Source organism: Drosophila suzukii, chromosome 3 (assembly GCF_043229965.1).
Source record: "Drosophila suzukii chromosome 3, CBGP_Dsuzu_IsoJpt1.0, whole genome shotgun sequence".
NCBI classification, from domain to species: domain Eukaryota; kingdom Metazoa; phylum Arthropoda; class Insecta; order Diptera; family Drosophilidae; genus Drosophila; species Drosophila suzukii.
The window spans coordinates 91,024,989-91,042,701 of NC_092082.1; the positions used below are offsets into that span (position 1 = coordinate 91,024,989).

At 44.8% G+C, this 17,713-nt stretch overlaps 1 protein-coding gene across 2 annotated transcripts; it reads right to left on the reverse strand.

Annotated features, from left to right (window-relative positions):
- Nucleotides 1–456: 456 nt before the first annotated feature.
- On the reverse strand, nt 457–16,368 carry AdoR (Adenosine receptor). Of its 2 annotated transcripts, none has more exons than XM_017083148.4 (5): nt 15,915–16,368; nt 3,624–4,415; nt 2,484–2,698; nt 1,751–2,240; nt 457–1,676 (listed from the first exon to the last, which is right to left on the reverse strand). In XM_017083148.4, the coding sequence occupies exons 2-5, from the start codon at nt 4,093–4,095 to the stop codon at nt 520–522; spliced, it is 2,334 nt and encodes a 777-aa protein (XP_016938637.4). In that variant the 5' UTR covers nt 4,096–4,415; nt 15,915–16,368; the 3' UTR covers nt 457–519. The 2 variants fall into 2 exon arrangements, with proteins under 2 accessions (XP_016938637.4, XP_065722235.2); XM_065866163.2 differs by having other exon boundaries at nt 1,745–2,240.
- Nucleotides 16,369–17,713: the final 1,345 nt, after the last annotated feature.

Consider the following 17,713-nt stretch of genomic DNA (forward strand, 5'->3'; position numbering starts at 1 on the left):
ATTCCATTTTGATCAGCATTATGATTTTATATAGGTTTTAAAAAAAAGGTATATTCATCAATATATATAAACCATAAACCCCCTAAAATCAAACATTCCATTACTACTTATTCTTGTTTAATCGCTTTATTTAACTTCAACTTTGAAATTCATGTTGCATGGCTTAACTTGGTTTTCACAGACGTTCAGGTATACATAAGCAGACACATACACATTAAAATACTCTAACAACATTAAACATATGTACACAACTAACTAGTCCATAGAAACGATTTGACGGTACACTCGAAATAAATGCGCGTAGCTCCTAAGCTCTGTATGTCACTACCCAACTAATTGATCTAGATCCGATATAGAATTTGACAACGTTTTCGGAGAGAGAGAGAGAAGTACTTAAGGTAAAAGCTTTGACTTGCGAGTATTTCCTCAGGGGTCGTCTTCCACCCCTTCTATATCTTTCTGATCTTGATTCTGACTCTGAACCTTTTCCATTGGATTATCCTGATGACTCAGCGAAGGTCAACTCTCTGCACTGGTCGCCAGAAGAGAGGGCGAGGAGGTGGTCAGACCAGAAACCACCACTGGAACCGATCCCTCCTGAACCGGCACCTGGACCATGGGCGGCGGTGGTGAGGGGGTGGGCGTGGAGGCCGAAGACGAGGCCGTCGATGAGGTGGGACGGGCGTTGTGGGGCTGGAGGAAGTGGAACAGGTTGGAATGCTGCATGAAGCTGCCCACGGATCTCAGGGGACCGAAGAAGTTCTCTGAGGGATGGTTGGATGGCTGCGATTGCTGTTGCGAGGAGGATCCCTGACCCTGATCCAGATCTCTGCTGTGCTCGTCGTGGACCCCTCTTCCCTTGGCAATGGAACTACAATTGCAGGATCTGCTCTTCTTCAGGGAACTCCTGGTCAAAGCGGTGCCTTTACGGTACTTGGGTTTGTGCCCATTGGAACCAGGACTCGCCTCACTATCGATCACAAAGACACCCGATCCGGATCCCGAATCCTTGGACCCTGGCAGGCAGTGAGCACTGTTGGAGTTTCCAGCAAATAGCTTGGCCCGCAGAAGAGCCGGAAGAGGGCCATTTGTGGGGGAGGTCTGTGTGGACAGGGGTCTCTCCCTGCAGTCTGCATCCATGGGAAGCTCCTGGATGTTACCCATTGGCGGCCTGGAGTCCGTGTCATCGGATCGAAGCTTCTCCCGCATGACCAAGGCCAAGGAGCGTCGCAGCTCCACAGGATCTATGCCTGGCTGTGAGGGATTGGGCACAGAGCTGGCTGGCACAAAGACATCCTCGAACTCCAGATCGTCGTCATCCTCATCTTCATCCTGGCTGAAGCTATAGTTGTGGTTGTCATAGGAGGCGGACGGAATGGTGGGCTTGGCCGAAGGAGGGGCAGGAGCTGGAGGAGCAGGTGGCACAGTGGAGCTGCTGCTTCGCTGGGAGGCCGGGGCAGCAGGGGACGGGAACTCGTAGCTGGTTTCACCCAACTCCGCGCCACTGGAAGCCTCCACGATGTTCCACATTTCCCGCTCGATCTCCGTGGTCACCGAGGCAACGGCGGCCACCGTTTGGTTAATGTTATTAAAACAGGGAGATACCACCCCACATTTGGGCAAAAGTTGGGAGTTCTTCAGGGCCTCCTGCTGCTGCCTCAGCCAAATGGGTGAATCTGTGGAGAAAGGTATCCCAAATTATAGGGGTTTTGCAGCCAAATCCCTGGAGACAACGCGCACTCACACTCACCCACATAGAGGCGCGGCTGCGTGGAGCGCATATTGGAGTCCATCGACTGGAGGCGATGCTGGCTGGCCACCGAGAACCGGTGGATGGCCTCCGCCTGCTGGTCAATGTCCACGCCCATCATCTTCAGCAGCAGGTTCTTCAAGGCAGCTCGAAAGTCCTTCAGGTGGTAGGCGTACAGCACCGGGTTCACAGCCGAGTTCAGATGCGACAGGATGATGCAGAAGAGCGTCAGTCTGGGCGCCACATAGCATGTGGGACAGAAGGCCTTGATGCAGTTGATCGTGTACAGCGGAATCCAGCAGATCATGAAGAACAGCACTATGATCGAGAGGTTCTGGGTGGCCTTGACGTCCCGCTTCCTGGCGGCCCCCAGAACCCGCAGCATTGTGCCCGTGTGTCCAGCTCTTCCGGGAGTCGTCACCTGTACCACTGCCGCCGAGGAGCGACGACTGAGATCGGAGGCGGGGTTCATCGTTACGATCTGACGGACCTGGGGTTGGGAGAATTCAAATTGATTAGAAAAATGCAATCCAACCTTGGAGGTAAGACTTTTCAAAATTCGCTTTAAAGGTATTGTTCTTCCTATAAAAATCTTTAATCTATCAGGGTTAACTTTGCATAGTTCTGTTCTTTTCAGTAAAACTATTATCGTATTAAAGTTATGATTACCAAACAAATGGCTTACATTCTAGAGCATGGTACTCTAGTTTTTAAGAAGATTCAATCCACTCACCTGTTTAATGATCACCCGGTAGATGTGCGTGTAGAAGCCCAGCATCAGGAGAGCCGGGGTGATAATTGTGGCAAAGTAGAGGAAGACGAGGTAGTTGTAGTCCATCACCTCGACGAAGAGGCACTCCTCGTCGTACTTGAACTCCGTGTTGTACCAACCGAAGAGAGGCAGGAAGCCCACTATCGTCCCAGCCACCCAGCACATCGATATGATGACTGCAAGGAAAGATGGGCAAGGGTTTATCAGAGGGCCTTGAACCGAAGCCGCTGCAGAGGAGGAGCTTCCCCAGACGTCATATGAGGGGATTGCAGAAATCCCCTGGGGCAACTATCTTCTTCTCCGCACAGCTTTATGTTAACTTTTATCGAACTGCGGGGAACTAAACTGCCGAAGAGGGTGAGTTTCGAACAAATGACGCAAATAATGTGCCCCTTAATCACTCATTTTCTAAATCAGCAGTTGGACTAGAAAAATGTCATTCAACTCATTGAATGCTTCTGCTTCATCTTTAATCCTGAATGTTCTTTCTGACTTTTAGATTTCATTTTCTGATCTACCATTGTTCTTGTAAGAACATATAAAGCGGAAAAATTGAAGTTCCCATCTTTTTCTTTAATCTTTGATCTGCGTCTATCGAAACCTTGTGTATTTCAGTTTAGGATTATTAGTTAAGAACTTTCGTGCACTGTTTTTACGGCATCTGTTCCATTGCAGACAGTCCTTTGTCTTAGCCAAGCCACAACTTAAACATGGTCGATGGCAGGAATGGAAGGGAGAACAATGTGGCTTATATTAGCCATCCAGAGTCATTAGCATCACGGCAACAAAGGCACATTACTAAACAATGGACACCTCAAAGCGAGAATTGTTTGACAATATCCTTACAAAGAAGTGAACTCAAAAAAGCGCCGATGAATGGTTCTCCTTTAAAAAGCTTGAGAATGGGTATTTTTAAAACCAACCCTTCTACAAATAAATACATATAGGTTATATATCTAAGGAAAATGTATTTTTAAAATAAAAGTTTTCATACTATCTTGAGGCTTTTCCCTTTTTTGTATAAGAACACAAAAGCTACTGACTACCTATAGTCTATTGTAGAACCTTTATATGTATCCCATAGATCTAAAAAGTACTCACATATCGCTGTGCGGGTGCGGACGTTCCGTGAGTAGGCCATTGGATACAGGATGGCCCAGTAACGGTCCACGGAGACGGCCACCAGGCAGAAGATGGAGATGGTGCAGAGCACCACGAGCAGCGAGACGGTGAAGAGGCAGGCGTGGAGGTTCCTGGGCAGCCCAATGGAGGCCAGGATGGCGAAGGGTATGCCCAAGCAGCCCACCAGGAGATCGGCCATGGCCAGCGAAACTATGTAGTAGTTGGTGCGGCGGCGCAGCTTGCGTTCCCTGCGGAAGACGATGATCACCAGGACGTTGCCGATGATGCTGACAATGGCCACGAGGACCTCGAAGACGGTATAGGGGATATTCAGGTCGGAGCTGGGACTGTCCGAGCCCTTCATATCCTTCTCCGTGTGGGCCGCGTGCAGCGGGAGCAGCGGTCCCTCGAAGGAGAAGTCCGTGATCGAGAAATAGCGAAAGGCGGACATTTTGGGTTCGGTTTTCCTGGGGGCTTTCCCTCTTCCGATCGAGTATTCGAGGCTGGTATCAGTGGCTAATGGAGGGCGGAACAGGGCGGAACAGGTGGGTGGACTTCAATTACAGTGCCCGCTGGCGTGTGAACTCCCTAATTGACTCGAGGTGGCCGTGGCAGTAGCAGCGATAGTAATAGCACATGCTGCGCATTGCGTATACGCCATGCCCGCCGCCCTGCGGTTGCGCCTGCTTTCCCGCTTTCCCTTTCTCCGCTTTCCCTTTTTTTCCTTTCCCTGATGTATTTGTTTTCCTGCTGTCGACGTTCTCTATTTAGCTGGAAAAAAGAGGAAAACTTAATCATCGTTCGGCACGTTTGTTACACACACGCAGCACACAACTTAATTGTAGCAATTTTTTAGTGTAATAAATTGATAAATATTTGCCGAAAAATACATGTGCACAGCGATAACGTGTCGGTAAGCTACATTCGTGAAAACAACAAAAGGAACGCCCAACTATGAAGTACCCTGGATAATCAGAAGGTACTCGAAGGCCATCAAATTCAGGACTCAAGGATTACATTGAAAAATGTTGAAACTTCCATGGCTTTTATGATGATGGTGGCTTGGTTTCGGCCTATGGGGGCTGGAGTAAGGGGTATCTATAGCGAGTACACAGAGCTATCTGATTCGTGTGCAGCAAATACAAAGCTCGAAAAGCAAACAAGTTCCGACCAGCAACAAAATCAATTGCCAGACAATCGAACCGGGTGCTGCAGAACATCATAAAAAACGTATAAAAAGGAAGGGAACAGCGAGAACAACACAGAAACAGACGTTCCATAAATAAGAGAGCATCATGCACTGGGAAAAAATATAAATAGTCATCACTTAAGATTAGTTTTTAGGCTATAAATAACAATAATAAAAATTTCATTCGAAAAACAAAGATTTCATTACTCATCAGTTTTATTTGCTAAATACTTACTAAGTCACTAGCTCTTTTTAAAAATTTGTAATCACATACAAGTATTATTCATGCGCTGTTTTTAAAATTTTATTTTTAATAATTTTTAGCGAGATTTTAGATTGCATTATAGTTTAATGAAATCCCCAATGTTATTTGAAAACAATCCATTTCTCAGTAGTGAAATCTACCCTATTTGTTTGCTTAGATCTGAATTTTTTTAGGTGTATCCAGACATTCAGACTGATTTTTCCGGGTGCACTTTCTATATCTCTTGTAGGATTTCCCTTGTTTACCGCCACTCGAGCGTAGAGTGAGGCTGAAAGAGGTTCCGGGATTTGTCCCGCAGGAAGTCGCGCCGCGATATCAAAAAGCGTGTGAGCGGTTGGCTTAGAACGCGTGGTTGCCAACCGGAAGCCGTCACTCAGGAGCAGAAACGGGAAAAGCGGGAAAACAGAAATGGGAAAGGATGGATGGGATGTACATATAGGGTGGTTGGGGGAAACTAGGGACAGGGAGGTATGACTGCTCAATCGAGTGTTTTGGCGGCGAGAGTGCATCCATCAAAAGCCACGACAACAATTCGCGGGACATGAAAACGTTTTCCATTTAATTGGCCCCCTTTCCGCCCTTTGCCACCACCTGGCGATTCATCAAGTGGAAAGTGGAAAAGTGGAAAAGTGGAAAGTGAAAGCCAGCCAGGATGGAGGATGGTGGCTATTGTACTTCATCAACGCGCAGCACTTAGGGCACCGGGCACTAAGGCCCGGGGAAAGGGCTTGTCGAATTAACGCCGTTATTTAGCCAGCCCTTATGGGAGACACCCACTTATTGCCCAACTTATTGGCTATGGAATTTATGCTGAGGCGAGGTCAGGGGTCTGGGGTTTGGGGTCTGGGGTCAGGAGTAGTCCCCGTAGACCCTGTTCGCGTGCTGAGTCCTCGGGTCGACATCCGGAGCAGGTCGATTCGCTTAATTGCCTTTTGCCTAATTAATTCAATCGCAAAGGGGCAGCAACAGGCAGCGACATTTGCATTCCCATTCCCATTCTCATTCCATTCCCATTCCCATTCCATTCCCTTTCCGTTCACATTCCCATTCCATTCCCGTTTCAGTTAAAAACTCAATCAACAAATGGCACTGCGATGGCCCGATTTAATTAATTTGGCAAACGCAATTAGCGATCGCGGCCGTGGACTGCGTGAGGCCAATGCCAAAGAGTCGCCCCCAAAGAAGAGCCCCAGGTCAGTGCACCTGACACCTCGCAGCTTAATCGGTGCACTGGGAGAAACTATTTGGAAGTCTTTGAATTTTGTATAGAACTAAGGGTGCTGTGTATGGAATTATGGGAACTTATAGCTTCCGATAGACAGATTGAAAAATGTATACAGTTTTAATACTCCTCTTATATAAAAGTTTATTTATGGAATACAAAAAGACGTTGAAAATGGCCTTTAAAACTATAATGATCTCTAACATAATTGGTATATTTATATTTCCCCAATCGCGATTCTTTGACTTGAGATCAAATTAATTTCATTCTATTGCAAATCATATAAAACTAAACCGTATTATACGATTTTTAATTACTTTTTCTTCCAGTACACCTATGATTTGTTTGAATTCATTTGTTGAATTCATTATGACACTCTCTGAATGACAAGCCATAGCTCAATCACGAGCTGCTAGTGAAGCTCTAACGCGTTCATAATTTGAATCGGTCTCTAGGACAGGCTTATGGTATGATATGGTATGCCTGCTTGGTGGGCGTACGTGACTGGGAATCGGAATCTGCTGTATAGCGGACCCAAATGCTCCAGTTCAAGGCAGTTCCGCTCCTTGGCAGATCGCATAACATAACTCATACGCCCGAGGTTCGCCAATTTCCCCACCCGAAACAAGTGTTCAAACTTTTCGCGCATTTGTCAGGCTCATAAAAGGGTGGTAAGTGGCATGGGCTTCCATTTCCCTGGGCTCTGCCTAATCCCAGCTGCTCCACCCTCCCAAAGTATTAGTGCAGGGCTGTCAAAATCAGTTGGCATTAAGTTTATTACCATGTCGCCATCGAATTGGCCACTTTCTTGGCCTTGCCAGCGGAATAACAGCCAGAAAAGTGTTTCCAGCTCGCTGCATCTGCAGTGCGCACTTGCGCTTTCCTTCTATCATTTTTGTGCACTGAGAGAAATTAAGTTATGTTCTCCCTGCAATCTGAACTTGGTTTTTAAAATAATATGTTCTATAAAAATATTTAAAATGATAATTTAATATCTCCAAAATATATCTAAAGTAGCATGTATATTTTTTAAAGGGAGTTCTATAACAGTAACAATATATAATTAAATTTAGGTAACACCGAAAAACATATTTTCCTCAGTGTGGTTGCTATTTGAGCTGGTTGGCAGCAGATAAAGTGCGTTTCTATTACAAGGCGCTATCTATGAAGGGGCGTTGAAAAATGAGGGTGGCGATAAGGATGGAAGGACCGCGGACTAAGGACCTTCACGTATAACCTCTCTGGTAAAAGTTGAGCTGTTGCCGATAGCTGTGAACTTGCAGTCGACACGTTCTCCATCTGCTGGCTCAGATTCAAATGTATCTCGAATGAGGCGAAGCTAAATCTTCCTGCGGCTGCTTGAACTTTAAGATTGGCTCTCCATATTCCTTTTTTCCATTTTATACTTTTGTATTTTCCCCGGGCCATTTGTCTTCGTTGCGTTTTTTGTGCGTGGTCATCCTGCGTCGCTTCACACGTTTAATTACGGCAAAACGAGTAGTTGCAGCTGGAAAACCCCTATATATTCTATACACTAACCACCTCCGCTCCACAGTGATACGCAATTTTTTCTGCTTTGGAGAGCTGGCAAATTAATTGGTGAAAAGTTCTTCCTATGCCTCGGCCTGAGCAGATTGCACTTTGCATAGTTCTCGTTCGTAATTGCGAATCCTTCTAAATGGGGTGATACACTGATGCACATACATCAGGGCAATCGACTGGAAATGCAATATAGATTCCGGCCCTAACCGGTTCTGAATGAAATGAAAAAAGAACAGGAAAAGCGTTGTGCTAAATATACATATTGGATATCCCTTCAGTGGCTAGAAATAAGGGCCATAAATAGCTCAAATCTTCACACGTCACCGGTGGCTTATCGGCCAGTCATCATTGGCAATATCGGATCGGATTGGGTGCTCGATTGCTCGATTGCCCGATTCCGGTGGGGATTGCATTGTTGAAGTACCCAAGCACGTTAAGATCACGTGCAGTCTGCCCATTGCATTTGAATATTGGATATCGGTTGATAGTTGGGCAATGGGGGATCTTTGATGGAGCAGCCCTACTGGATTCCCTAGCTCTTCCTGCAACTAATAGTTGAAAAATAACAGTTGAATCCATCGTCTCCGGGGAACAAGTGACGAGTTTCCCATGTCAGGGCGCTGGCATGTTGATAGATAACTACATAGTAAGAGGGGTCTGGTCCGGCAAATAAATACGCCGGGCCAGCAAAAGTCCCGGGGTGAATAATCACCCGTCAGACGGGCCACAGTGGATCGGGAGGAAGTGTAGGTCTATTTAAATTGTAACCCATTGTGAACTAAGCTTAGTTATAAGAATGAACTTTTAAAGCTTATATTTTATTTACCTTCAATTTATTTTGGATTTAGAAAAAGTATATGTGCAACCCATATATTTAGTATGTACTATTAGGGGAAGTACATAATTTATTAAAGTTATCAATCATTTTAAATATACATAGTTTCCTTATTTGAGTGCCAATTCATTTCCATAACTCCATCTATTTGTATACCATAAATAAATCATTTATAGCTGAGCCCACTGTGCGGTACAGTGAAAATGGGATGGGCAGATGTCCCCACCAATTCCCAATTCGGCAGTTGACAATCGCCAATCGGCAATCGGCCTAGGAGTAATATGAGTTATATGGCAGAGGAACACGAGTAAAGTCCGGCGGCTACCGCATTGCCCAGTGACAATCGCAATCGCAATGAAAGTCACAGTGACAGTAATGGTGGTACCAGTGATAGTGATAGTGACACCTCCATCAGAACCGAAAAACCTTTGTGTCCTGAGGTGAGCAATCGCTAACGAAGCAGTCGCAAATGCGAGATCATCATTTCGGCCCTTATCTGACTTTTTTGGGCGGTGTAAACATGTGAGTAAATTCTACGTAATTAAATGTTATGAGTTTGTTATCTGCGCGCCTTGTTTTCGAGGCTTTTTGGGGTCCCAGGCTGTCTCCCAATTATTTGGCATCCGTATGTGGGGCACATAGCCTCTGGGGGGCTTTGTTTTATTTTTTTTTCTTCTTCCACCAGCCGGACAGTCGAATCAATCAAGCTGGAGACACCGCATTTCACCATTCAAAGCAACGCCGCACAACGCTGCGTATGCGTAATATTTCATACGACTCGTATTCCCCCGAGTTGCAGCCCCCCTCGGCCCAAAAAACGACAGCTGCCATCTTAATTTAATTTTCTATTTCAGTGGAAACCATAAAGGAGCTCTGGTGGAGCCACCAAAAGCCAACCAACCCCCAAGGACTCGACTCCCCAGCCCTTTTGCCATCCTGACTGGCCCATTAAGAGGTCCTGTGATTGAATTCGGCTTACGCATGAAGAGTCAGAAAGATTCAGCGGCCGCATCCATCAGATTGGCCCGCTGCAGAAGAAAGTTTTTTAAAGCCGCTTAAGACGTCCGCTGCCAAGGACAAATGTCAGATTGTGAGGGTCCCCGGACTTGCATAAGTAAGCCCATTCTCCGAACTCTTTTAAAGGGGTTAGGATTTAAACAGAGGCCCACCTCTTGGCCGAGCTCAAATATTTATGGAGCCAATAAAGATTCTATTGATGTTTGCTTGTTCTACAACACCTCCTGACCACTCTGGCACATCCCACGGCTTGGCAGATTGGCATTTCATTGTCAACAGAACAGCCAGTTCCATTGGATACCCGGTTGCCCAGTTTGCCAAGTTCCCAAGGAGGAGTCGACAGCTCCCCATCCCCAGTTCACATGTATCTGTCGACCGGCGACAGCACACATCGTTTCGTCGTTTGCATTTCTGTTGATTTTGGCGCAATGACACGCAGCTCGTTACAGTTGCCGGTTGGCTGGTCCTAGCCAGTTGTCCGCTGACCCCTGACCCCTGGTAACTGGCCCCCGGACGCCTGAGCCCCTAACCCCGAGGTGGGGATTTGCGCAGCAGTTACGTCTACACTTTAAGAGTAGCCATTTCGGAATGTGGGACTTGATAGCTCTAACCACACAACATGGAGGAATGTGGGTTCTCAAAAGTGGCCCCAAAAAAGCGTTTTCCTTGAGGAGAAAAAACTCAGGAAAAGGGGTTAGGGTTTAAGAAAAAGAAGAGGAGCTCCTTTAGTTTCACTCATTATAAATGAAAACTATTTAATGAATAAACTTCCCATATCCTATTGAAGAGCTTTAATATTAATCCAAGTCATAAAAAGTGCAGATACTTGGTATATGTACATAAGCACTTAAATAATTATAATGTTTGGGTAAGTTATATGTGATGGTATGTGTTTCTTGTTCTATATTATTACCCTTCTGAATTAGGTTAATTTAAAATCATATAATTTATTCCCCCAACTGTAAGGTTTCCCAGAAGTTTCTGTAGTTTTTTGCTGAGTGTAAATGTCGCCGTCCCCAGGAGCTTACGTCCTGTCAGCTCTGCATTCCGAATGCCATTGAGGGGGTTTCTCTAAAGGATGAATGTCAGGAGGGGATGAGAAAAACCCAGAAGATAGTAGGGGCCAGTCAGGAAGGCATTCGGAGGGTGTTAATGGCGCATTATTCCTGCCAGAGCTGGAAGGATCATCTCCGGGAACGCAGTTCCCTTTTTTAGCCAGCTGTCAGCTTACTGGAAAGTTTCGCCTCCATCGTGGCAGGCAGTTAAATTTAATTGCAGTGCCCCGAAAAAATAACCCGTAACCGGAGTCGCTGGAGGCAGGAGGAGCCCTAGGCCGCCGCTAATGATGTGTGGAGCTGTTCATTAGGACGTGACCATCGTGGCCAGCGGGGCCATCCATTATCCCTGCGCCTGAAAGAGGAACTTGGCCAACAAGTGGCGCACTAAGTTGAAACTTAATAACTTTCCAAGTTGGCTTAGTGGACCCTCCCCCTCGACCGCCCACTCCCCCTCGGCCGCCCACTCCCCCCTCTCCCCGACCGAAGTTGCCCATTTCCGGCGGATGTGATTCGCATTGTCCACGATTCCACAAAGTTGCAAGTAAATTAATGCAGCCTGCGTGCTGGAACACCCACACACCGCCCTCCTCTCTTAAAAACCATTAAAATACTTTTTGATACTCGTGGCATTTGCATTTAAACGATCTCAGATTCTCTGCTTATCGAACCGAATATTGTCGACTATCGTCGTTTAGGGATGCGCAGTTATAAAAGTTTATTACGTTCTGATTTGCTTTCACCCATTTTTGGGGTGGACCGCGACGTGCCCAGGTAGGCCGGACCACCCATCCATTTGACGGGATGTGGATGTGATCAAGAGCTTTAATGGGTTATATGCAGCTGGAGAACTGTGAGGGCCTTTATAGTGCTTGAAACGTGCTTCGATCTTTTTAAAGGTTTAGTTCCAAGGGGATATGACACTTGCTGTGAAGGAAAATATAAAAAGTTTATGTTCCTATTGCTATATGCTAAAGTATTGATGTATTAATAAAATGATACATTTCAGAAAGAATTGGGAATATTTTCTGAGCCCTAAATTGTTTTCCATTGAAGACTTAAAGCCTTATTGTGCTTTATTTGCATTCTTTTTGAATATTTTACTCGATATTTCACACCCAGAGAGACACAGCTGTAAACAGTTTACGATTTCTGAATAATTTTAAATTCTTCAGTTGCGCCAATTTAGCTAAATGTGTGCAGTGTGCTCAAAAGCAAATAAATATAAGAACGAATTTTACGCTGGTTATGGCCAGGCATTAAATTGATCGCAGTGAGTCATCATTTAGAGGGAGGCTTTCTGACTATCTGACTTTCTGGGGAGTCTAATGGCACAAGTAAACAGTGGAGATATACCTACAAGCACCGGTAACCGAGGGGCTTTTGGGTGCCAAAAGGGGGAATTATCACTTGCAAGGTTTGAACAGATGACTGTTCTGTTCTGATGCCGTTCCGCCGATTTAATTCGAGCATAATTAATGCAAAGCCAGCGCCTCGACTTGTTAATTATGCAGGCAGACAAATGCCATAAATGAATGGCCAGCTGACTGAACTCGAATCTGAGCCACAATTAATGTGCATTTTTGCTCTGTGGACAGTCCATTGGGTGCCACCTCCTCCTCCTTTGCTATCTTACCCCACTTTTTCCCATCACGTGCTGGCCCTGAATCACGAATCTCTCGATGCGCGATGCTCGTTTCTATTTTGGTATTATGTAAAATTTTCAAATATAATAATTTCTCATCTCGAACGGTGGGTGTGGGTGGGTGACTTTCACAGGGAGCAATCCACTCTGATCCACCCCATTGGTAATGGCCTCATGCGGGGCCATCAGTTGAGTGAACTAATCCACGTCGGGAAACTGCATCTGCATCTTTATCTCGGCACCATGGAGGTTTATTCGCTCCGAGAAAGCAGAGGACTCCCCCTGATCAATGCAAATTTAATGCAATTGGAATATGTTTCTTTCGCCCTGGGAGTAATCCTCCCTTTCCCATTTTTCCTGTACAACAACTGTTGCTCGTAGCCCCATCAATTTAAGGCAGGATAAGTGTAATTGAAGGGTACGAGACCATATGACCGGGGAACAATACGAGGACAATGCGATGGCGATTGCCGGATGGAGGAGAATGTGAGTGGGGTAGCCAATATAAATGCTTACACTGAGAAGAACGGACTTCAGTAAAATTTATATTAATATAAGTAAACAAAACGAGTCAATCACATTGACGTTAACGAAAAGAGTTATTTTATATACATATACTTCTTAATTTGTTGTTACTACCTAGGTATATTTGTTACCTAAAATAGATCATGATATTAGTTTTCTTACCCCTTTATTATCACTCGTATAGCATAAATATAGTAATCCTTTTAAGATCTGTCTAAAAAAAGTATGTATTTACCATAATATTAGATAAGCCATTGAAAAAATCTGTATTTAGTATTTGTACTTTTATTTTTAATTTTCTAAAATTTGAATTATTTTTCTCTCTGCACCGAGCACGGGATCAAAAAGCCGCGCTAAATTGGCCATCAATTGGAGTCCACTCAAGGGCGCTTCGCTTTCCTCCAGTTCAGTTGAGTTCACATCGCGCTGGCGCTCTTTATCATCAGGTTGTTAAAGCCCCTCATAAAGGCGGCCATCAAATGGCCAAGTGATGTCAACATTAGGTGAGCCACGCCCACCTCCCACCGCCCCCTCCCGGACACGTGGGTCGAACTCATCCACTGGGATTTGCAATATGTCGCCAACATATTCATCATCGAAAACCCACCCCCTGCGCCTTTCACCTTTCGCCCCCTTTTTGACGGGGGTTGCTGTCAAAATATTGACAATTGCTCTTTAGTTGGCGTGAAGGTCGACTGCACATTAACTGCAGGCACTCAAGGACTTTTATTAGGGGGGATAGTAAAGTGGGGCTATTACAGGGTTAGGGCGTGGCTTAAGCCCCGTAAATCTGCGACACTTTTGGGCCATCTTTTCGCGAGTAGTTTACCCACGGAATTAGCGAGCGATTATCTTCTAATTGGATGCTAATTCCCAACCGCAACCCACTTATGTATATACCCCCCATATCTTCGATTTTCGGAGCAGGGGAACTGCGAAAAAAACACTGCGTGACTTACTTTAAATTCGTATAATCGAATCGAAATCAGATTTGGCCAAGCTGTTGACTTTGCAACACAAAACACTGAGCAGTTTGGAAATCGGCTGCGTCGCGGTTTTGGATTTTGGCAAGTGCTGACGTTTTCGGGAGGTTGTTGATGTGTCTGCCGGAATATTTATAGAAGCAATTGGGATGGATGGATGGGAGAGTATGGGTGCCAGGCGGTGTCAGGAGGAGCCTAATGAATCCATCTCAGGGTTCGACTTTCCCGACTCACTGCACACGTTTCCCGGCGGGGAGAGGGGTTTCCTTTTCGTTTTCCCAGGAAAAGGATTGCCAGCCAAATGAGAGAGCTACGGGGAGCCTTGGGCCTGAGGAACGTGCCTGAAATAGCCACTCAGTCACACAGACAAAGAAATTACATGTGCCCTTTGAGGTCATATCAAATAGTGATTTTTATTAACTAGTCTGTATTAGTTTGTAACTTGTAAGGATAAGTGGTTTATCAAATGAAAAATCATAAAATCTTATAACTGAGCAATCTTTCTGAAATATCTTTAAATAAACATACATGTAAACATAAAAAAATGTTTAAACCTATTATATATGTTGACTACAATTTTTTAGGTGAGAAAGTACTCAAAACAATTCATCAAAATTTCAAATATTTCCTGTATAAACAAAATATGGTTTGGAAATTCCTTGAAGTCAGACATATGGTGATAAGGAAATATATTTAGTTGAAATAATGAACTGCAAACTCTCAACCTAGTTTGAATATGATTAACGTTTCTTTAATAATGATTCAATATGAAGATTACCAATCTTTTGCCTTAGTAACATAATTTTCAACATAAAAATATTTTTCCTATTTGTAATTTACATATAATATGATTTCCTATTTTTATCCCCTTATCAGAGTTGATGCACCCCCTTTTGTAATTTTTTGCGTGTATCTGTATCTGGAGCAGCTTAAGTTAGTGATAAGAGCCCATTGCAATCATACACTGGGTGTTTAAACGGGGAATCCCAAGAACTTGTTGACACAAACTATAAATATTTGCATCGTCTGGGTTTGTTTTATTTATTTTTTATGAGAGTTTGTTTTATCGACAGGGTGCGATTATCACTAGAAGCTCCTCGAAGTCGAAGTGAAAACGGCAAGTGCATCGGTTTTCTGCAGTTTCGAATGCAATTGCGTCCGAGTGCCGCGTTTGTCGGCGTTTGGAGGCTTAACCGGAAACTTTTAATTTAATTAATTTATACACAAAGGCGCAATCAAGAGCACTGGCGACTTGAGGCACTCGAAGGACTGGACGGGGGTTCGGTGCAGTAGCATGCGAATTGCGGTTACAAGCGCCGTGTGCATCTGATAGATAGATAGATATAGTACGCCCGCCCTCCCATCCATATACCATCCAGCCAGCCCATCCAAACCCATTGCGATAAAGCGCTTTTGATGTTCACTCGCCCGGTTCGGTTCATTTCGCTTTATTTCCCAGCCCATCGAGCGCAATTCCAAAAATCCGCCACAAGTCATACGAAACTGCAACCCAAAAGATACAAGATGTATCTCTAGATGCACACTGCAGATGTCTTCTTTATTTTTGGGACATTGCGGGGGGCCACAGGTGATCTTTGTTTATTGATGCACTCATTCTGCTAATTTGTTTGCTCGGGATGATTTAATGGGCTGCCCGCTGGCAGGGTCAAGGTAGATGGATTGATAGATGGATGGATTTATGGATGGATTGATGGACATATAGTTGGCTGATGACCGGAACTGGATGTTATCAATTAGCCAATCAACAGGACATGCGATACGTGCAACAGGTGAAGAGTTTTTCCGACTTTCCCCGCCTGTGAAAGTAAATATTTAGTTCCCCTTTGCGGTTAGCATAAACATATTGCTCTGTCCGAATTTTATTGATTTTCTTTCTATGGGGGTCTAGCATACATATGTGGTTTTCTCATATGTTTCCATTAGCAACATACGCAAATTAAAGTAAACTGTATAAGCAAATAGTGTAGTTACCCGGAATTAGAGGAGGATCCAAAAAATCGGAGGAGGAGCCACAGGTGGTTTGTTTTTGTGTTATCGTGTTATTATAAACACCACTGCAAATTCAAATTAAATCTGCGATCCAATCAGCCGTTTGCGCCTTGATAATCTCTCTTTTGCTTATTATATTTTATTTTTCAAAACCCCGAGACGCTAATTCAATTGACACTTTTTTGGGCCCCACTAAGTTGCCATAAAAACTGGATGGAAAACTTTTCCAAGCTTATTTAGTTTGGCATTTCATTGAGACAAAGCACACAAGCACTGGCACGCACACCGGATTTGTTTATTAATTTTATTATGTTATTTATTTTTTATGGCGGTAGAAATTTTAAAAATCAAACTTCGATACCGTTACGGGTTGGAATACTGCGGATATGCGAAATATCCACCGCGCTGGCCAACGCTCGATGGCAAAATGCGCGAATGCTTGGCACGGACCAAAACTGAAGCGGTTGGGATTCGGATTCGCACTCGGTTCGGAATATCCGAATCGGTTGCGACTTGGGTTGGGGACTTCGGGACGGGCCCCCGGAACCCGAACCTCGTACCGCCCACCCACCACAGCCAGAAACGCCTGTTGAGCGCTGGACAACGGAGCAGTGTGGTGAGTAGCAGTTCTACGGCTTGGTCTCCGTCCGGATATAATCGTAAATAAAATATGCGGGCTCTTATTCTTTATAGCTGTCGCCGAGATTTCTCTCCTCTGCCATTTGTGAATTCATTTTTTACACAAACATAATTGAGACGTAAACGGTTTTATTCTTGGGCCAGCACCAACTCATGAAGTTGAGTGGCCGCAAGAACTGACGGGTCTCTCAATCAATCGCCATAGAGACTCATTGAAATTGATGGCCCAGCTGGTTGATCCTTGGCATCGGAAAAGGTAGAGGGGCTGCTGATGGTATTTTCGAGGCGGATGTGCCCGAGAGCACGCAACCCCCGAAATAATCGTTTGGCCAAAATCAATTTGTGCCATTTTGTTGCTTTATGGGATGCCTTCTCGATATAGAACCCCCCATAAGGCCCCGGGATCCATCGATCCATCGAGCCATTGGCTTGTTAGCAGTTCATCAAAATTGTTTGCCGCATATTAATTGCCCGATGTTATGGCTGCTACTGTTCGGAGTGCGGAGTATGAGATCGTACTGTTCGACTATCGGGTATTATTAATGCCCCCATACCATCGTATCATACGCCAGACAAATGGGAATATCGTTTTATTGACTTTCTGAGCACGTGACCGGCCTGCAGAGATGTTTGTTTGCCTCCACTGGCAGGCGAGTAGTCATTGCTTTTAATGTCCAAGCAAAATCGCGATGCTCGCCTCAGCCCATCGGGCGTATACGCAATAAAATGAGCATCACTTTTGGGCCGGATTTGTGGGATCTGCCCGGGCTGGGAGCCATATCTATAGGTATAGGTCCACGTGCTGCCATTTGCACGTCCATTTTGGGTTCTACAAGGAGATTTGGATGCAATCGATTCGGAACGTCGTCAAGTCGCACGATTTACGGCCGCACTCTAATTGCTTTTGAATTTTTCAAAATTTTTAGATTTGTGCGAGGGAGAATGTTTGAGCGAGTGAAAGGGACAGAGACTGAGCTTCACCACAGTAGCTTTTCCCATTTCGGGTTGTGTGGTGTAAGCTTATGGAAAACTTTTAGAGGTTCGTGTCTCATCTGAATAGCTGAGAATATAGCTGAAGATTACAAATCCATAACTTGCTAAATAAGGTACAATTGCGTTGTTTTATTGTAAGGAAAATCTTT

Coding starts and splice junctions, on each gene's coding strand:
- AdoR (XM_065866163.2), bottom strand. CDS start 4,095: ATGTCCGCCTTTCGCTATTTCTCGATCACGGACTTCTCCTTCGAGGGA. Junction 2,699..3,623: donor CCGCACCCGCACAGCGATAT/GTGAGTACTTTT, acceptor CTTTCCTTGCAG/TCATCATATCGATGTGCTGG. Junction 1,677..1,744: donor GCGCCTCTATGTGGGTGAGT/GTGAGTGCGCGT, acceptor CTTTCTCCACAG/ATTCACCCATTTGGCTGAGG.